Source organism: Bombyx mandarina, chromosome 04, assembly GCF_030267445.1.
Source record: "Bombyx mandarina strain Sakado chromosome 04, ASM3026744v2".
Lineage (NCBI taxonomy): Eukaryota > Metazoa > Arthropoda > Insecta > Lepidoptera > Bombycidae > Bombyx > Bombyx mandarina.
This window is the reverse complement of record NC_143211.1, coordinates 15,246,793-15,269,441: the sequence shown is the minus strand read 5'-3', so window position 1 is coordinate 15,269,441 and position 22,649 is coordinate 15,246,793. Positions and strand designations below refer to the sequence as shown.

At 35.2% G+C, this 22,649-nt stretch overlaps 1 protein-coding gene across 2 annotated transcripts in view; it reads left to right on the top strand.

Annotated features, from left to right (window-relative positions):
• LOC114248122 (zinc finger protein chinmo) overlaps nucleotides 1-21,452 on the top strand; it is a 69,029-nt gene extending 47,577 nt beyond the window's left edge. For both annotated transcript variants that reach the window (XM_028181249.2, XM_089727141.1), the window contains exons 3-7: nucleotides 14,295-14,518; nucleotides 15,022-15,347; nucleotides 15,432-15,637; nucleotides 15,857-16,051; nucleotides 16,633-21,452. In XM_028181249.2, coding sequence (XP_028037050.1) covers nucleotides 14,295-14,518; nucleotides 15,022-15,347; nucleotides 15,432-15,637; nucleotides 15,857-16,051; nucleotides 16,633-16,853 — 1,172 coding nt within the window. In that variant the 3' untranslated portion in view covers nucleotides 16,854-21,452. The remainder of the gene's footprint in view (nucleotides 1-14,294; nucleotides 14,519-15,021; nucleotides 15,348-15,431; nucleotides 15,638-15,856; nucleotides 16,052-16,632) is intronic.
• Nucleotides 21,453-22,649: the final 1,197 nt, after the last annotated feature.

The following is a 22,649-nucleotide window of genomic DNA, read 5'->3' as shown; positions in this document are numbered from 1 at the left end:
CTACGATACTATACCGCTCTCCCTCTCTTAAGATAACATTTAGTCGCAAGCATCAAGGTGCTTTCGGTCGTATGTCACTCAAAACGACTTGAAAGCGCATAATAATGAAAACTTTTAGTTGTAAAATAAATAATTCAGTAACTTATTAAATTGATGACAAAACAGTTCCAAAAATATGAATTTCGAGATGTTATTGTAAAATTTATCGTTGGAAACCCCGCAGATTATGATAATTATTGTCGATACGTCATAAATATTGAATATCGTATCCAAAACGTTATAAATATTGAACATCGTATCTGCGTTTGTATTGCAAATTAATGGATAGCTACAACGTGCTTCCACGCTTCACAATTAAAAATCTAAAACTGTGAGGTTTAAATCAGTATTTGAACGAGAACAAGCGAAAAAATTGGAAGCTATATCATGTAACTACAATTTATTCATTACTTACTGATTTATCGTGCAAAAAAACACACACAAAGTGTTTAGTAGAACATTAGCTAAAAGCTGTCTAAAAGGGCTATTGGAATAGATACAGGTCGTCGTGGCCTAAAGGATAAGATGTCCGGTGCATTCGTATCTAGCGATGCACCGGTGTTCAAATCCCGCAGGCGGGTACCAATTTTTCTAATGAAATACGTACTCAACAAATGTTCACGATTGACTTCCACGGTGAAGGAATAACATCGTGCAATAAAAATCAAACCCGCAAAATTATAATTTGCGTAATTACTGGTGGTAGGACCTCTTGTGAGTCCGCACGGGTAGGTACCACCGCCCCGCCTATTTCTGCCGTGAAGCAGTAATGCGTTTCGGTTTGAAGGGTGGGGCAGCCGTTGTGACTATACTGAGACCTTAGAACTATATCTCAAGGTGTGTGGCGCATTTACGTTGTAGATGTCTATGGGCTCCAGTAACCACTTAACACCAAGTGGGCTGTGAGCTCGTCCACACATATAAGCAATAAAAAAAAAAAAAAAAAAAAAAAGGTCATTTCTATGGTGCAGTGTTGGCATAGAATTGAGATTAAACTTCATGTAAGTAAGAGGCGGTAACCGTAATCGTCTATAAATTCTAGTAAGAGCTTAATAGCAAGTGAACCATGAGCTATCCTACTCACATACTCCAATAAAAACTGTTGTTTGAAATGTTTGCGTAAGCTTTTGACTGGAAACATAATATAAAGTTCACGCTTAATGACCCATCGCTAACTAGTGATAAAAATTTACGAAAGCTCCAAAAGTTCATAGATTATTTGTAACACAGGGCCTTCGTAGAGGTTTTGCGGGTTTGTAAACGCGATCGTGTAGTCGAGGCTTCAGTGAAAACAGCGTCAATTTCATACGGTTATTTAAGGAAATTCGTAAACTTAGAAAATGAGGATTAACATTTTTCGACTTTACAGTAAAATTCATTAATAAATACATGAAATTCTCACCCATTGTTCCTTGCTGGATGTCTTGTTGTACTCTTCAATGAAACGATTTGGCTCGTATTTACAAGTATATTAAAAGATAAAAACTGAAGAACAAATAATAATGAGGTTGAATATTGTAGTAGATAATGTATGTAATCGTTAAAGATGTATATGCGTTCGCGATCGCTCGATGAAGTGAAGCTCGGTGGTGGGCGAGAATGAAAACTTGTTTGGAGGGGGATTTAGAGATCCTTAACACCCATCTTAAGTATCTACCATACTCTAATACTTAAAAAGCACACCGAAATCACGACTGAAATAAACGTTCGTAAATATTATTACTAAAACCATAACAATAAAATACAGGCTGCAATCTTTCGAGGGCATAAAATCGTTTATCGTGGTACCTCACCATCAAAAAATCAAGGTGTTTCTGTGGTGGGAGAGGGTGTGCCCGCAACCCCCAAGCCTCCCCCCTCCCGTGAGTTATATTCGAATGCATTATACGTAAAACAAAGCCACCCTCCATACTGTAGGGCTGTCACAAATGTTTATCGTAGGATATTAATAAAGCCAGTGTGATCAAACTAATCAGTAACTCGCTAATTACGTGACAGTAGGTTACAGGAATTTGCTATGCTTCTAATGTCCCTGAGTGGTGGTAACCACTTACCTTGGGGCTGGCTGTCTATTTGCACCTCTTCAAGAACGACTATTAAGACCAAAAAAAATACCAAAGGGGTTTCTAAGACTAAGAATAACATTAACGACGAGTTATGTTTAAATATATTTAAAGGCTGAATGTGACGTAAATCGTATCTAATTTATACACGATTCAGAGATTTCGAGGACACGAGCCAACCCTACCTGTGGAGGCCTGTGTATTTTGTGTAGTTGTGCATGTTTTGCGTTAATTCCCTCCCTTCCCCCTTTCGGTGGAGGATGCATGCTATTGATTGGGGCTCCGCGAAAGGGTAAGGTACCTTTGATCTTAAAATTGGGTAGTCATTATGATTGAGCTGTTTCGGTAATCAAAGCTGTGGAACGCGTGCAACGAAAGGGTTAGAACGGATTCAGCTTTTAAATGTGTAACACGCACAAGTGCGCCTTTGAGCTAAAAGGCGTGAAATGGGGTGCTAAGTTTAGGTGTTCTGTGTCCAAAAAACACTATCCATACTTGAAGGGGAGGGCAAGTCGATTTCAAGCTTCGATAGATTTTTTCTGAACTAACTAACTACACCTAATTCTAACAACTAGAGGTCCCGCAGTAATCGAAATTCGACTATAATTAATTGGAATTGTAAGTTTGTACACTATTATGATTGTATTTTACACTTCTATAATCACAAATTTCGCCAAGACTACACTATAAAAAATATTAACAAAGACAAACAATATTTAATCTATTCTCAATTTGACAACAGACGTCAAGAACAAAAGTTTGACAATAAATAGTATGCATGCTTGTGTGCGTCAAATACATGTTATGTAGTGTGTGTAATGTTTTCTTTATTGATTTAATGTATCTTTTATGCATTATTTAAAAAAAAAATTTGCATCGTGCACTTCTTCTCTATATTCTGTATAAGTGTGGAAAATTTCATACTCCTCCGTCCGCGCAAATTTCGTAAAAAGGGATACAAAGTTTTTCTTCAAGCTTCACGTATTAATATATAGATGCTGTAAAATAAGCATTTGTTCTTTAACTACCTATTGCTATAATGAAAGCTTGTATGAAACAAAACAAGAATAGCTTACACAAAATGAAATTTTAAAATAAAACGTAAATGAGGAAACGCCATGCTGAACCGAAGGTATGCACGGAAATACATAGTATTATTTTTGGAACACGGAGAACTGTTCTGAAGGTCGACATAGTATCTTCATTGATTAAAAGCAACTTATATTTTTATTTGAAGATATGTGCTAATGGCACACCTGGTATTAAGCGGCTAACACATCGTGAGTGGCACATCTCGTGCTCTTGTTGTTAATTTTCTTTATCCCAGTGCACGTGTGTAGTCTAATTGGACTGGGTTACCGTATATTCTTACTATTATATGTATGAGACCTTGTCAATTTCGCTAAGCTGTAGCGCTAAGCTTTCCTTAAAAGAAATAAATCTTGAGACATTAGGTTCAGCCTCAAAAGCGCCTGTCCCACCCTCGAATTCGAATATAAAATTCTTCGTGGCATTAATAAAAAAACGTGAAAACATCAACAACATACTTAAATGTATACGCCACAAGAACCAAGACCCGAGATTCCAAGTCTATTTGAAAAATAAAAAATAAAAGAACACGTATGTATTTATTCAATGAGTTGGAACAAATAATTAATTATTTCAATTTCATGAAATGTTTCAGGCTGCGCTACATATCTAAACCTAGATTCTATTTGGTTATTCAGCTTTATTTCACTCCAACATGCGATTTGCCGATAAGCCGGCCTAGCCCTTAGGCCTCCAGACCAAACTAATCTGGGTTACATTCGGAACTGAAATTTAAATTAACTTTACTCAATGGTACATTTACTTAATTATTTTCTAAAATAATTGTACATCTGTCTTAGAAACAGATCTGGATGTTGTAATTAAAACTTCGAATATTTAAATAACGACAAAAAATGTGTTTTCTTTCATATTCTAACACTGAAGTATTACGTATAATAATTAATAGAAAAATCACGATTGTAAATCGAATCATTTGTAAGTCAAAATTTATTTTAGGTTTGTTTAAATTTTATTAAAAAATATTGTTATTGACCTAGCTTGTTGTACCAGCTCACAGCCTACCTGCTGTTAAGTGGCCATTGGAGCTCATGGATATCAACAATGTAACTCGCTTTAAGACATAAGTTGTGAGTCGCGATTGTACATTACAACGGGTACATTACAACCCCGCCCCTCAAACCGAAGCGCATTGTTGCTTCACGGCAGAAATAGGCAGGGCCGTAGTGCCTACATGTGCGGACTCACAAGACGCCCTACCACCAGTAAAGTAAGTAAAATTTATGTAAATCTCAAATCACTAAACTAGGTTCGTCTCCGTTCACTAATTCGATTAGATCACACTATAAGTTGAATTATTTATTATAAGCCACATTACCGCTTATAAGTCGATCCACATTACGTCAAACGTCGCTCAGAGCACGCCCATCACGCAGCCAAATTAAAATTGCAACATCCATTAACACGAATACGGTGTACGCACAAAATCGAAACTGCTCACCTAGTTACCCACCCCAGCCTGCAAGATTGATTTTCTGTCCCGCTATTCTCCTGCACTTTCCCCGGGGATGCGTATGTCTGTCCCATTCTGGCGAACTTTCGCCCGACCTTGAAAAAGGGGGTGCCGGTCCCCCCTCCGAGCGGCGTTGTCATCTAAGCGAGGGGGGAAATGGGGTTAGTCGAGCGGGGGGCTGATGTCGTTTACGCTTGCATCCGCCCGGGCCTACGGGTAGGTAGAGTTTTCAATTTGATTTGAGATTCGCGTCGAATTCACGCATCCGCACCTCTATTTGCGGATATTTCAGGAAATGCGAGAGAGAGTAACGGTATTGATTTATGTATAACAGAAATGCAAAGGTTTTTTTACTTCGGATTAATAGTTTTAAGAATGGTTGATATGCCCATGAAAAAAATTCATATTACAATTTGCATTCAGTTTTTTTTCTTTAATTAAAACAGAAAAGTACTAAAAGAAAAGAACAGTACAGAAAAGTAATAAACGTATTATAAGAATCAGTCAGTTTTGACGTACGTGCTTAGAATCGAAAAACTAGAGATACTAGAGACTAGAAATACTAGAGTTTAAGACAGATTCAATAACTAATCAAGGAAGATCTTATTAAGCTGCAATTAACATACTAAATTAATAATATACTTAAATAAACTTGACCTTGGTTTTTGCTTGATGAATAAAAAGATAAATAAACTGTCAACCCATAAACTCTACTTTTCTATCGTTACAACATCGTTAATGTGAAGTTAACAAGAACAAAAAAAGAACATTAAGAAAAACCAGTACTCTCCGAAAAAGGAATAATTTAAAATCATAAATATATTATAACAGAATAGGTATGGTATATTCTGTTATTTTTCTATTGTACGACGAGACCGTTCTTATTCATCCTTAATAATAATCTATTCAGTCGCTCGATGACCTATTTACGCGTAGTCTCGTTGCAATGGCCACTGGGGCCCTCGCATACGACGCGCTCATTTAGTAAACGATAAATTGTATAGGAATGTAGGTCAGCATGCAACATTTAAATTGCTATTATGTTGTCATCTTCGAAATTTGAAAAAAAAAACAAAAAAAAAAACAAAAACTGTTTCTAACCGTTTTTGTTCTTTGAAGTTTTTGTTTACAGCTTTACTTTTAAAAAAAAAATTGTATTCGAATTTTAAAGCTTAAACAATTTTGTAGTATTAGAAATCATTTTAACTTATATACAGTCTTTGTTAATAAATTGTTTAATTTTTTTCGTAGAATAATAATAAACATTTACAAATTTACTGAAAACCATCGAAAATCGAACGCACACATGCAAGATAAGCGTTTACTGGGTCTAAAAATGAGGCCAATGGCGGCGGTGTTGCAAGCTGCGTTACCAATGTCGGTCGCGTGCAGGGATGCCGCACTGAAAAAATTGTTTGAGTCTTTCGTTTATCCAATATGACTAAATTAATGATTTTTCCGATTTTTATTGTTTGAAAAAAACTATAATACAGATACGTTTTAATTTTCACTATTGTACGCTCAATATTGTTTTGAATATATTTATTATAATTACGTATTTTTTTTTATGTTTGTATTTCGGCTACCAGCATTAGAAACGTTAAAATTTGTCTTTCAACTGCGTTTCGTCTCAGTACATCTTCAATTAAAATTCCTAGTCGTATATTCAACTCAACTGCTATTCATGGTCAGCCCCATGACTCACAACCTATACTAGTATAAGAAAACTAAACACAACTAAAGAGATTGTAGAAAAAAATGTTGCCAAAAAACTTTTAGCATGGGAACCTTGAATACAAATAATGAAAAAAATCTAATAACAATCTCTTCATATAGACTGATAATAAAAACAAAAAAAAGGTTGTTCCACTACATAATAAATAAAGGGATTTTTTTTTAAATTGAGTATGGCAACCCTTGTCGGTTCCTTGTCACGTTATCCTTGCTTAACTAAGCGTATTGGATGCGTACTCTACTCAAAAAATTAAGATTGCCTCATTGATCGAGTTCTAAAATAACAATTGCATCAAAAACCATTTTATAATAAATAACTTTTCCTTCTCTGAACGTGGCCAAAGATTGTTCGATTCAAAAATTAAAAAAGTGATTTTCTTAAAAAAAAGAGATTCTTATTTAACATTTCAATAAACCAAGATATTGCTTATCTTTGAGAATTGAAAAGAAATTTGCTGTTTGACTTCGTATTAATTTTTTAAGTCTCAATTTCCGAAACTAAAATACAGTTTTGGTGTAGCATTAGAAGTTTTGAAACTGGATTATTTTATGTATTATTCGAAATCACTGTTCGTTTCCGCGTAAACATAACTATTTGTTGAATGTCGAAATAAACATAGAACGAGCGGTCCCGAAATTATACAGAACGCGAACCAGCGAAATAGACCGAAATTCAACGAATTCAAACATTCACATACAATATTAAGACTTTTTAATGCCAGTTTATTTTTTTCTATATATCTAACAATAACACTTCGAACACCTCTTTTCCGAATTAATCTACCAGTGTTACTATCAGAACTATTGCGGGATCATATTTACATACTCGTTCAAGCCCTTCATGTCTCAAATTTGATGGGAGCACTCACTTTGTAATGGCTGTATAGGATAGGCTCTGGTAATCACTTAATTATTATTATTATTTTTTGTTTATTGCTTAGATGGGTGGACGAGCTCACAGCCCACCTGGTGTTAAGTGGTTACTGGAGCCCATGGACATCTACAACGTAAATGCGCCACCCGCCTTGAGATATAAGTTCTAAGATCTCAGTATAGTTTTAGATGAGTCATGAGCTGTTTAGCCCATTAAAAAGAGATATAAAAGTGTATTTTATCTCTAAATAGACAGGCAACTTCAGTAGTTAGTAATGAAGGCGATTTTTTTTTACTCTGCACGCAAATAAGATACCATTTGTTTATGTCGAGTGATTGTTCTAAAACTGTTGATAATGCAAAGAAAAACGGTTGATATGAGGAAGTATTTTGAATGTGATCTGTGGGCGGTGTTTGTGCGAGCGGAACGATCGTGCTGTGCCTCTTGCGTAAGGGCTTCCGGACACTTGCGTTTATCGATGCGACGAGGAATTATTTGAAATGATATGATATTTTTTTTTTATTGCTTATATGGGTGGACGAGGTCACAGCCCACCTTGTGTTAAGTGGTTACTGGAGCCCATAGACATCTACAACGTAAATGCGCCACCCACCTTGAGACATAAGTTCTAAGGTCTCAAGTATAGTTACAACGGCTGCCCCACCCTTTAAACCGAAACGCTTCACGGCAGAAATAGGCAGGGTGATAGTACCTACCCGCGCGAACTCACTAGCAGTCCTACCACCAGTAATTACGCAAATTATAATTTTGCGGGTTTGATTTTTATTATACGATGTTATTCCTCCGCCGTGGAAGTCAAGCGTGAACATTTGTTGAGTACATCTTTCTATAGTCGCATCAAAATTGTACATGCGATCTCTTGGTCCCGAGAGACTTTGCTGTCTATCTTCAAGACAGTAGTATCCAAGGAGAATGTTGTGAGAAGTTGTTCGAGATGATTCCGTAATTTTTTTTACACTTCCTATAAGAATTTTTGTTCAAAAATAATTTTTACTATGCACAATCAAACTCGCAAATAAATTCCTTTTCATGATATTTCCTGAGTGCTATAAGGTTTCACTGCTTAGTTCGATCCGTGTTAAATTTAAACTAAACGATTTTTTTTTATTGCCGTTGTAGGCAGACGAGCATACGGCCCACCTGATGGTGAGTGGTTACCGTCGCCCATGGACTTCAGCAATGCCAGGGGCAGAGCCAAGCCGCTGCCTACCGCTTAATACTCTCCACAAGCCTCGTTTCAAGAAGGACATGTCATAGCGCTCATTTGCAAGGTGAAATCAGATTTCACTTTGCAAATGTTTTATTTTATTATTGTTTTATATCCGGCATCGTCATGAGATAAACTGCAAACTAGTTTTGTAATGGGATAAATGTTTATCTTGTAAGAAAGAAAGGCTTAGATAAATCACATCAGTAGTCTGTAGTTATATTCAAAGCAGAAAACAAACAAACAATAATTGGTGATTCAGGTATGTCGTCTAACCTCTGTGTTATAATATTTTATCAAAAGCTTTGATCTACAAGTTCCAGTGACGAAAGCTTGTTATAATTTATTGTAAAGCAGTTGATTATTCATTCTCAAAAAAATTTTTTTTCACTCTAGAAATTGTGCAATATATTTTCAATTCATATTTATAATAACAAAAGTTTGTTTCGTTATTTTTTTCTTTGCTATTAAGGTTGATTAGTTTATGGCAGGATTATAAGTAATCGCCATCGTTCATGGATATCAGCTAAATTAGAGGCAAAACATAGCCGCTACCTACTATTATGATACTATGGTAGGACCTCTTGTGAGTCCGCACGGGTAGATACCACCACCCTGCCTGTTTCAGTCATGAAGCAGTAATGCGTTTCGGTTTGAAGGGTCAGTAACTATACTGAGACCTTAGAACTCATATCTCAAGGTGGGTGGCGGAATTTACGTTCTAGATGTCTATGGGCTCCGGTAACTACTATCCAGGGTGGGCTTGAGTTCGTCCACCCATGTAGATAAAAAAAAAGATAATATTAACTAACTCTTAAGACACTCTTATTCATTGCTAGTAGCCAGCCAACTTACGCTAAGCCAAGGGTGTATGTAAGGGTAATGATAAATTCAATAAATATAATGCATCTTATGTAAATATAGTCTAGAAGTCTGTCGTCGAATAATTTTATTAATGAGTGTATTTTCAAAAAATACATTTTTATCTTCCAAATTGGATCCATCGTCTTTCATTAGTCTTGTTGTTGGTAACTTCAACCACGTAATGAGAGTTCAACTTATCTTCGACTACGACTGAAGTCAGTTTAGTTTTTTAAAAAGGCTTTTGCTAGCGGGATTGCTTCCTATACCGATAACGGAATAAATACCAATAGCCATCCCAAATACTAGTTAAATTCGTAGATGCAAGTACTGAACCTAATGAGTGATTTCACTAAATTGAATATTTCAACGCAAATAAATTTAATATATTCAAATTTAAAGACCGCGTGCTACATTAATTTTTATTTTTTATTTACATATTTAATTTTTCATTTACACGCTAAAGTTATTATAATCGCTGTTTTGCCCCATTTGTACATTAATTTTATGCAATTAATATTTTCCTCCGTTTTTCGTATGTCTGAGTCATTGTTTTATCAAATTGCTAGATATTTGAGATGCCAGAGACTCGTGACATTAGGTCAATTTAACAAATATAAAGTTTTTGCCTCATTACATGAAACACGGTAGGAGCTAATTTTGATAAAAATCGCTTTTACACGTTTTGTATCTATTTCTAGAGAGAATCGAATTAATTATTTAAATAAATTGCATCGTAAGAATAAATGTATCAATAAGAATTTAATGAAAAAAAATAATGAAAAAAATTGTACAGTGTTAAGGGTTGTAATTGTTGCACCACGGTATCACATAAAAAGCCCCAATAATAATAGTAATAATATAAGCGCTTATTAAATTTACTACTGTAATATTTATTTATGTTCTGTAATTCGTGTTTTCAGTATAAGTCCAACATAAATTGCATTATATTTGTTTGCTCAAACTCAAAACACTTTTCTCTCTAAAACATAACCTCACTTTAGCATTGGGCTCATGGCTACAAAGATTGAGGGTAAAAAAAGCTGGATTTTAACAAAACATGTATGACGCACGCCGATGATTCAAATGCAATTTAAGTGTTAAAATATACTAGTGCTCCCGCAGTAGTCGAAATTCGACTATAATTAATTGAAATCGTAAGTTTGTAAACTATTATGATTCTATTTTCAAACACTATTATACTTCTATAATCACAAATTTCGCCAAGAATACACTATAGAAAAATATTAATAAAGACAAACAATATTTAATCTATTCTGATTCTAAATTTGATCACAGACGTCAAGAACAACAGTTTGACAATAAAATTAAATAGTATGCATGCGTGTGTGCGTCAAATACATGGTAGTGCGTGTAATGTTTTTTTTTATTGATTTAATGTATGTTTTAGGCATAATTTTAAAAATTATTAACATTCTGCACTCCTTCTCTATATTCTCTATAAGTGTGGGAAATTTCATACTCCTCCTCCGTAAAAGGGGATACAAAGTTTTTCCTTCACGTATTAATATATAGATATAACATGTATGAGTAATCGCATTGCATGTGCGCAGCCTAATAGCGCATACGGCTTGAGTACAAGGCCATCAGTATTTTGTTCCGCTCTATTCGTCGTAGTGACGTAACTAGATATACCTACCATTATAACTATAGTGTAATAATAGTAGATGAACATACAGCACAAGCGTGCTCTAGTATCGACAATTCGTCGCGATGTTTGAATATTCGTGAGTTACGTAATAGATACGCATCTTTTTTATCGCTCTTTGTGCGTAGCTGATGTTAGAAGTGATATTAAGCGGGTGCCAGGGCCAATAGGCACCTTAACATGCATGCCACTGGCGCACCTTGAAATATTAGACTCAAATAGTGCTTATCCCTTTTTTCTAGACTGGATTTTCGAAGTAATATAGTTGATAAAAAGGTTAGAGAGATCTAGAAAAGAAAAAGACAATAGAGCTTGCGAAAGTGCTCGCTCGCAATATGCTGCTCCTTACCATGGTAGAATCAGTCCTATGAATTGAATATTCTTTTCAGTGTTCATCAGGGGTTTCATGTGGAATGTAAAATGTGTAGTAAATGTACGGTGGAATAGTAAAAATAAATTAGTCAGGACAAGTACAAAAAACTTCATATTGTTTCTTCGCTTCCTTATTCAAACCGCAGATTTTTGAAAATATACAATGTCAAATACTATTCGTACGTAATACGTATAAATTTTGTCAAGTTTTTTTAGGTTCATAACGCAATCCGTTCTAGAAAATTTAATTAATAATAATAAATTTTCTATTGAAATACGTACATAATAAATGATCACCAGTAACTTCCACGATGAAGGAATAATATCGTGTAACATAAATAAAACCCAAAAATAAAAATAATTTGTGTAAGTAGTGATGGTAGCGCATTGTGAGCCCATACAAATAGATTCCACGACTCTGCCTATTTCTGCCACGAAACAATATTGCGTTTCGGTTAAAAGGGTTTTTTTTTCCTACCTATGCTGATAGCATTGAGAAGCTATTTCAGCTTCGCCCTAACCTGTGTAGGTGAGCTCACGAGGTTCAAGCCGTAGTGTTGCTAACACTGGCCCTAGAAAGAGCAGTGCTTCGCAGAATTTACCACCGGATCGGAAACGCGACCCACTGAGAAGATCCGGCGAGAAACTCAGTGGGCTAGAGGGGTCGGCTAGCCGTTTTACTATCAAACTGACACTTAAAACTCATGTCTCAAAGTGTGTGTCGGCATTTGTTGATGTCCATGAGCTCCGGTGACCATTTAACTAACAGGTGGGCCGTAAACTCGTTAACCCATATAAGCAAATAAAAAAACGGAATCAAATTGATTTGCACGACTCCGGAACCCCAAAATATCACTTCGATGATTTTCTATACCTAATATGCGAGTTTCTTTGTCATCGTTACTATTTTTTCAATTTACACTTTACTCTACAACTGAATAACAAATATATTTTCCTCATACTAAATTGTCACGTACGTAGTATACAGGGTTACATAATTCAAATTGTCATAATAAATAAAATCGTTCCAATGTTACAATATAATTTATAGGTCGTATTTTGAATATATTAAGAATGATCAGGCTAGACCGATAATAAACTGCGACTTAAAAGTGATGACTTTTAATTTCTACCTTCAGTTCGTCTGCAGTAGGTGGATCAAAACTAAATTTCGACTTTTTGGCGGGAACGCGAGGAGTGAAGTTTTGTGATTTGTTTTATTTTGTCTATTTAGTGTTTCTTCAGACTTAAATGTACAATAACGGTGGTTTATTAACTGTTTAATATCTGTGAAAGTGCACAAATGTGGGAAAATGAAACAAAGTCGCTGGACGTAACTTCTCGGGATCCTCCAAAAAGTCCACTGAAAAAATCTTAGTAAATGACCACCATATTACTGAGATTATATTTCATCCCATATCATCTCATTTCAATTTCATCCCAGTTGATTAATGTCATTTCATTTCACTCCATATTATCATTTTTCATAAAAATAAGAATATGAATTAAAATAAGACATGACTTAAAGATCTTAGGTCATAAAATCCTTTAAAAAAAAACTCACATTTCAAATAGGTTAAACTTGTGGCTTGGAACTTAATGGTTGCAAGACATTCTTTTTCAGCGTATCTTTGGACAGCTGTTACAGAAACCTTCGAAGCGACTTGTATGGGAATTAAAATAAAAATTAAATCGAATTGCGGTGGATATACAGAAAAACGGAGAACAGTCGATAGTTGTATACACGATCTAAATATACAAGCACAGCCCTGCTGAATAGTAATTGCCGGCACCTTGACTTTTGTTTATGGCTTATTGCATCGCGTGGGCGGCAGACGTCTCATGTGAACCGACGCTTATAAAATTAGAATAGGGTCAACGGGACTACACCGCGCGATACTAGATACCATAGATAATACATATAAATTAGTTATATATATTTTTTTTTTTATAACCTTCGCTTTTAAATGGACCCACCCCCATTGTAATTTGTCACGTATGACTTGTGGTATAACAGTATTACATTTTAAATAATATGAAACAAATAAAATTAATTAATTGAAATTACATAATTACTGATACTAAAGCGTATTGTGAATACCATTCGAAACTACTAGCCTATATCATCTACGAAGCACGCACTTTTCGATTTAAGAGTGGGAGGAACTGTTAGGCGAAATAGATTGAAACTTTATGGTTCGAATTTAATATCGGTGAATTATGTTTTCTATAGACGTCGGTAGCTATATTAGGTCATGATCTCGTTCAATAATAACGCCCTAAATATGTCATCACGGATCCTCCCGATCCATTAACGGTGCTTTTAGGTACCTCAAGCACAGGTCATCGTCCTCGCCAAACCCGTCAGTAGCGACGAAGGGTTCGACCAGTAAATTAACCCATAGACACAGCCCACTGAGTTTCTCGCTGGATCTTCTCAGTGGGTCGCGTTTCCAGTCCGGTGGTAGATTCTGTGAAGCAATGCTCTTGCTAGGGCCGGTATTAGCAATACTCCCTGTTTGAGCGCCGTGAGCTCACCTACTCGCCCGGTTACGCTGACATATCCTCTCAAGGGTATCAGCTTAGGTAGGGAATAAAAAGTTCAATAACTTTGTGCAATAAAATGTAAGACAATCAACACAACAAAACATTTTGGTGTTATCTAAATTGTTTAGTATACACATTACCAGAAATTACCGTTGCTCACTAACTTGACCACAGAAGAGTGTGTTTCCAAGGCCGTATTTAGTTTTGGCATTAGTTCGACAAAATGAAATAATTCGAGCCACTCAATGTCCAGAAACAAAAATGCGACGAACAGACCGAACAATTTACGGGTCTTATTTGCTTTGTTTGTATTGATAACAGTCTCACCATGTACTTTTCCTTTTCAGGTCGCCAATTCAAAGCGCATAAGGTGATACTGGCCGCGTGCAGTAAACATTTTCAAGAGTTATTCGACACGGCACCACCTAGCCATGCGGGCGCTTGTTATGTCATTTTGGAGGCTACCACTGCCGATAACATGCAGGCCCTCCTCGAATTCATGTACAAGGGCGAGGTACACGTCAGCCAGGATGCCCTTTCAAGCTTTCTTAAAAGCGGCGAGAATTTACAGGTAAAATTACCTATGAAGCCATTGATCCGTTTTTAAGGAGTTAGGATTTCACATGTCCTTTCTCTTCAGATTAAGTTATCCAATTTCTTATATTTTACATAAATATTATAATAAAATTCAAAGTACATTTAAATTTTTAGTCTGTTTATCAACCGCTTTTTTATATTAGCTTTTTACACTTTTTAGTGTTGAAAACATAAATAAAAATATTAAAGTAATCTAAATCTTGAGACATCAGTGAATATGGTCGAATTTCGATCATTAGGCCAGTACAAAAATCATTACAATTCATACCTTATCTAACTAATATTAAATTTTGTAACGCATTGTGTGTCGTCGAAGGCCGAGGTTGCTCTTTGTTTTGACAATTGTCAATTTGAATACCCATCCAATCTTAACAACTCCGATGTAAATTTAAACAAGTGTCCTGCATGTAACTGAATCAGTACACCGAACAATTTCAAGGCTTATTGAATTTACTTTTAAAAATAATATCGTTTCAGGTCAAGGGTCTGTCTATGGAAATGTCCCAGGATGCTTGGGTAAAACAACAAACACAGCAATCATCTGGAGAACGTCACCAAACACGTATAAAGACAAGTCCGGTATCAGGGTCGGGGAATTGTGAGGTCCAAGAGTCTACCCCTCTGCAACCCCACAATACCACTTTCGCTCCAATTATGCCCCAATATGGACTGCCCATCCATAGCGGTGGAAACATAGGGCGATTTGCGCCCTCCGGCCACCACTTGCCAATACACCCGTCTCACCGCCGACCAGCGCCTCCAAAGTCCTCTCCATGCCAGAGTCCGATCACAAGGAATTACAGGTAATGATGAGTTCAGTCAGCATCTACATTCATTTATGACCGGTATAGGGGAGAATGACGAAAACTCCATTTCTGAAATTCCAGGCAAAGTTCTTCATCATCGCACTGCGGGAGTGTCGCCGACGAGCCGGACACCCGTTCATCGCCTGGAGCTAGTGCTAGATATGAGGAGAACCCCCCAGACTGCACATCGACCCACGGCAATCCGGTTAAGAACAACGGCTACGAACGCAGTGCATCCGCTAACGACGAAATAATGGAACGCTTGCCAAACGACCAGGGTGCTGAAGGTATTAAAACTATAATAGCTGAAGAAAGATCCAAAAATCATTCAAGCAATACATTTCGCGATAAGAAAAAAAGTATGTCTGAATAGAATTTTTTGTTTGTTAATTTGCACCTTATTTATAGAAAGCAGTTAAAATGCTTAATAAGAAATGTTGCACCTCTCACGATATATTATTTTCCTTGCAAAATAACAATGACACATTCGTTAATTATGATTCCAGATTTACGGGTTAAAAATGATAATGATTACCACCCAAGTGGGGGGTACAACAATTCGCCGCCACCGGCGCCGTCCATTACCGGCACCAACTACCATGAGAAGCCGATAGAGACTTCGGTGCCACCCAAACAAAGCCCCGACATTTGGCCAACGAAAATAATAACCAGCAAATCTGGAGGAATTGCTACTGCTGACGGTAAATTTATAACTCAATAATATATTGAATCTATATGTAGGTAAAACTTTATTAATCTTTGTCGGGTGTGAAATAAACAGTGCATAATGCACTATTATTATACTTCAAAATTATATTTCTGAAGTCGTCGTAGCCTAAAGGATAAGACGTATGGTGCATTCGTAGCTAGCGATGCAACGGTGTTTGAATCCTGCCACCAAAAACGTACTTAACAAATGTTTACGATTGACTTTATCAAACCCACAAAATTATAATTTCCGTAATTATTGGTGGTAGGACATCTTGTGAGTCCGCACGGCTAAGTACTACTACACTAGTTATTTCTGCCGTGAAGCAGTAATGCGTTTCGGTTTGACGGGTGGAGCAGCCGTTGTAACTATACTGAGACCTTAGAACTCATAATAATATCTCAAAGTTGGTGGCGGCATTCACATTGTAGATTTCTATGGGCTACAGTACAGAGCACGTCCACCCATCTAAGCAATAAAAAAAGTCTACGAATTAAAAAAATAAACATCTTTATCGAACGATGAAGAAGTTCATGATGATCATTATTAAAACCAATTGCCGTACAATTCCAGGAAAGAAACTGAAATGCCCATATTGCGAGAGACTATACGGATACGAGACGAATCTACGGGCCCACATCAGGCAGCGGCATCAGGGCATCAGGGTGCCGTGTCCGCACTGCTCGCGCACCTTCACGCGCAACAACACCGTGCGGCGCCACATCGCGCGCGAGCACCGCCACCAGGTCACGCCGCACATCTCCCAAGGACCACTACCGAACCACACGCAGTAAGATCGATCGCGAACATGCTAAACTCTCAAACTTGTAACCGAACTACCTCTGTACTTTCCGGCCAGCGAGGGCGACCGTAAATCTACCTCTTTAATGTTAAATGTATCCAGTGGAGTATAATTTTTTGACGTTTAATTTTATAGACTGCGCTTGTGGATGTCCTTATGTCCCTGGTCGCCCTCGCCGGGCCGCGAACGGTACGTAACAAACGTACAATAAATTACCTCGTCGATGCATATTATAAAAAAACAGTATCTACCTCAAAATTTTATCTTAAGATTTTAAGGTTTGAATTGTGCGATAATTGTTACTTAATTTAATGTTCAGGTGTGACTACGAATGGTTGCTCAGTACTCGTATCTGTCTGGTACCGTGTTTTAAAAATATTGTACCCCGTGTAATAGCGCCCGCATCACTTTTATGTACCTTAATTATGCAATTTATAGTAATATGTCCAGTTGACTGTGAGATAAAAGTTACCTTTATATTCGTTTTATTTTGTGCTCTCGGTCTAGTTATCACGTACCTTATTTCAATAACCAGAACTAGGGAATCTTAGATATGTTGTTGAGACTGATGGTCATAGGCTAAGTGTGTGTAAATAATAGGAGAATGTTGTAATCGCCTTGGCCTAGGTTGAGACATTTGTTACTGCACCCTGTGGCAAAACTACCTCTTTATATTGAATACATTATTTTTTTCTTATAGTTTTTTTTTTTTTTATTGCTCATAATGACAATAGTCTAGATATTTTAAGTTTACACATAAAATATATCTGTGATACAAAACCAATCATTACAATATCGAACAGGCCGTATACTTAATGATAATTTCCTCATATTGCCACATTGTATGTATTTGTACGATGAGATAAATGCGAAAAAATACGAAAATAGGGTTTCAAACAGTTTTTTTTTTTAAATACATATTGAATTTAAACGGGCTTCAGTTTTGTACAAAGTACAATTTGCCGTAGATTCTAAGTAGTTAGGGAAAATCGAAAAAAAAAACGTGTTAAAATTTTCGCATGTAAGGGCTGATGCGTGAATGTGTTTGATAAATCCATTTCTGCAGTACGCAACGGGCTCGCCTGTAGCGGATGTTACTATTCATACCAAATAATTATATGTTTCATGGCGATGGTATCGATTTTAACATTCCGTTAGGTTTCTTATCGTAGTGCATTTAGAAGGCCACTTACTGCTTCTTTATTCCTAGTCATTACAAGTGCAACCAGTTGAGATTTTTTGAAAGAGAATAATTATTTTATTGATAAATTGTGGGAGTCTTGCGGTGTCATTGTATTATATTTTGTTGAGTCGACGCCGCGGGGCTCCGTCTCGTATTAATCTTTTATTATAAATTCAACTGCAATAATTGGTCTTAGGTTACAACGGTCAGTGCCAAATAACTTCAATTTTAAGTTGACATTCGTTTGTATTATTTATTATTATCGTGAGTGAATGTAGCGTCTGTGTGTTATATTCCTGATATTTAGGAATAAGTTGCATTCTTATTTATTATTATATTTACATTTTAAGATACAATTATAGAATATATTATAGACGAATGTTTATCAAGGCTAAGTGACTTTTATATATTATTATTTTAGATTCAGTTTTTGTCTACCGTTGAAAAGACAGCGTTTTAGTTTTCTTTTAAATGGCTATTATTATTCCTTTTATGTAAATTTTTAGTCACATTTTACTGAGAGTATTCAATTTGTTGTTATTTTTTGTTTGACGAATTCTTTGAATTGATTAGTTGACGGAAATTCTCCGATGTTGAGATATTCGACAAGAATAATCTCGAACGATTACGCATTATACAAATACCAAATAGAAGCTAATAAAATACAGTTGATTTGAAATTTTCAAGCTTTTTATCCGAATAGACAGGCCATTGAGATTTTTGTATGTAAATGTATTTGTTTGATTAAAACCAAACCCTACAAATGAATGAAATAATAATTACGTTTTTGAAAGGTAAGCCTGTATTGATTTCCAGTTCATCAAACAATATCGGTAATGGGGAGATATTTAGTTTGAAGTGGTAAAAGTTCACGGACTTCAATTATGCACTATTAAACAATAAAAAAAAAAAATCATATTTCCTTCATTCCGAAGCGAGAGTATAAGCTTTGATTGATGTTATTTAGACCGACAGATGATGGTAAAGAGTGAACGTGGCTTATATTTTTTGCGTTTAACGTAAGTAATTATCGCACATTGAACACACGTTTTATTCTTGTCTGTGACTTTAACACGTGGTTGGCGGTGGTCTCTTTCTACTGAATACAGCTTAGGATGGGTTCAACAATATAGGACGAAATAACATTGTATGGAAACAAAAAAATTAAACTGATTATCGGAATAAAATATTTCCGACAGTACCTACCAATTGTTGAGAGATAAATTATTGAACATACACTGACCTAGAAATTTGAGAGCCTAAATAGCTTACACGTTAGGTTGTCACAGGTATTGACTTCTCTACGTGGCTCTCCTTGTGGTCACTTATAGGGCCGGTATATCGATGTAATGACATGATAAATCCAGCGCCTTCTCGAATTTTCTGCAAATCGAAATCGAGACTTGGCTTATTAAGACAAACGATGTTCGCACGTATCGCTTCGTCATATTCGTGAGTTGGGTTTTTCTTTTTTCATGTTAATCCATTTTATTGGCGTCATATTTCAGTAAGCGTTTTCAATTGTTCAGTTATAATAAACATATTATTTAATATTATCTCGCTAAGCTAAATAAAATTGATGTTAGCATTCATATATTTTAATTGTAATTCGTTTAAAACTACAATTATATTATATTGTTCTATTTGCGTTTATTTTCTTCTTTTATGAATTCAAAATTCATAGTTGTGATTTCTTTTTTGACATTTAATGTTTTTTGTGATACGTTATAAAAATTGCATTAATGCGTCACGTTTATTTTTAACATTAATTTAGCTTTTTATTCATTACTGTTCTCCTTTATGTGTGTCGATTGATACTTGTATTGTTTAAATCAGTGATGTCTCGTTAGCACCAAGAGAACATTGCATGTTAAAATCAATAACATTGGCTTCTTGAAAAAAAAAAAAAAGGTACAACTTTTAGATTACATTTGTCAATTTCATTGTAAAGTTATTAAGTTTTCTTTTTTAATGAAAAATAATAATAATTCATTATTTAATAATATTACTAGCGTGTTATAAAAAATCAGCGCACTTTGAATAATATAATTTATCTTAAATTAAGTTGTGTCATGTAAAAGTAATTAGTGGACAAGTTAATAGTTGTAATGTTTGTATTCGGTGTGATAGGATTCACGTCATGTTGGTGTATTTCAGTCCTCTAATATTAGACCGATCTCCCACTACCAATGGCTGTTATGATAAGGCAATCGTTTGACAAAGGCACGTTGGTCACACTTCTCATTCCGAGTTTCCGGTAATATATGAGGAGTTTGACCAAAATATGTAAGTTGGATCCAACGTTTGTTATGCGAAAGAAATTTATCGATTTTTAATTAGAAGTTCAATTTGTTTCGCACGACGATCACTGCATTTATGTGAAGCGTATAAATTTGGTTCCGCATTGGGTTTTGCCTTATGGTTAGTTTAAGTTTGTTTTTAAGATTTTATTTCTTTTTATTAAGTGTACAATAATCGCGAATTGTCGTGATGGTAAAGCCAAAGATTGTTACGGGTAAGGTGACCCTCTGCCGTCACACGGGCTTCGTAAGAAAATTACATTCAAACTCTTAAGTCTGTGTTGTAAGATCTATTTTCGACTAGCAAAGTTCGGATGTAATATCTTACAAGGCCCATTTAGTTTTTAAGATTATCTACCTCGAGGAATATAGAACTAGTTATTAAGTAATCTATAAGTAGATTTTTTATATGAAGAAGAAATAAAAAATATTAGATTATAAGCATAAAATATGCGGAAAAAAAAAAGTACAAATAAACTACCTCAGGATTCAACTTTAGTGATTTGAAAATTTTAATCTTAAAATGTCATTCAGACGTAATGTATCAGTAAGTTTATTGAATTAAAAAAATATAATTATATATTATCTATTAAATTTTGCTCGGAGCTTAAACATTTCAGGTAATAGTTAATGAATGTATGTAGATATATCTATATAGAGCTGGACGGAAATTGCACTTTTCATTTGAATCTCTGCAAGGTAGTGTGTACACTGTATACTCGACTCAGTGTTGCAAGCTCAAAATATTACAGCGATAGCTTCGGAAGTGAACGAGTCGAATGTGCTGAGTTGAAGGTCTAACTGTTAGTTAGTAAGTGTTACGTAGGCTAAATGTAATAATCTCATTAAAATTATGTCTTTTTCGTAAGCAGCACAGCCGCGGGGGATCGGTCGCGATTCATTTCACGTAATCTAAATGTACCTTCCTTCACTCTCCGGAGTATAAATTTTTTTTATTCGTATTTTTATTATTATTATTTTTCCAGTTAATATTTTTGTGTTGCATAGATGTTACTATGTTTTAAGGAGGTGAAAAAAATAAAAAAATTGAATTGAAAAAATTATTGTTTGTTAGGTTTCTGCGAATTAAAAATTTTTTGTCACAATTTTTTTTTTGTTTATTTTTTCCTTTTGTTTTACGCTTAATTTTTTGTTTTTTTTTCTATTTTTATTCAAGTTAACAAGTTACACCCGTCCATCGTGTTTAATGTTTATCATGATAAATTTAAGTAAATTATTTAAGGAATTGAATTTTACCTAAGTACCTGCGCAATGTTCAAAATCTAGTTGCACTTAACCGGTAAATAAAATTATTGGATGTGTTTTTGTTTTTAATTATAGGTATGCACTTAAATAAACGGTCTCGTGAATAAAATAAAACTTTTACGAATTTGATAAAAAAATAATATTTTGTCGCATTGAATGTTATGTAAGTTGTGCAGTCAAATTGAATGAAGATTGGAGCTCGTAATGCATGTGACAGATTGCTTTAAGATCGAAAAAGAGTGAGCCTACTTCTGAGTTTTTCTAATTATTCGGGTTTTTGCAATATAATTCTTAACATCTCGATGTTTGACGTAATATTATGACGGAACTTTCGTCTTCATGAAGTGTAAATAAGACATTTTATCTGTCTCATCTGTACGTGTTTTAATATCTTACCTTAGTTCGATTCGGGTAAGTCTCGGTGTTACATGATAAGTTCGTTGTATCATCTGCATGTATATGTGAAATGTTTAAAAAGTATAGTTACGATTCTTAATGTAATCGCAAAGAGCACTTTCCGTATGAGGACACAAAGTACAAATTTACGAAGTCTTAAATTGTTACTGCCAGTACAAATTAATTTATAAACAAAAATATAAATATATATGTATGTGTATGTATATATAATAATAAAATGGAAAATGATTTCTTATTTTGAAACTTAACGGGTTTTACGTGAGCGTTGGCCAAAAGCGTATTTTTCGGGCGTCACTTAAATAAAAATTCGAATTAGATTAAAAGTGGCAGGAACAGATATATTATGCTGTTGTTAAAACGGAATGTACGGCAGCCCGCTTGTGGCGAGTGGAAACATGGGAACTTGAGCACTGGTTAGCATTTATTTCTCGTATGTATTTCATTATTTTCAGTTACAACGTGAAAGCGAGGGGTATGTAGAACGGTCGTCATCTTGTAAGTGGTCGGGAAAGCACGTTTGAACAGTGACTTATCAGGTGTAATATAAACCAGGATGGTTGTAAAACTATTTAAGTAGGATTTTGTACGTAGCAAAGTAATGCTTAAATAATTAATCGCACGT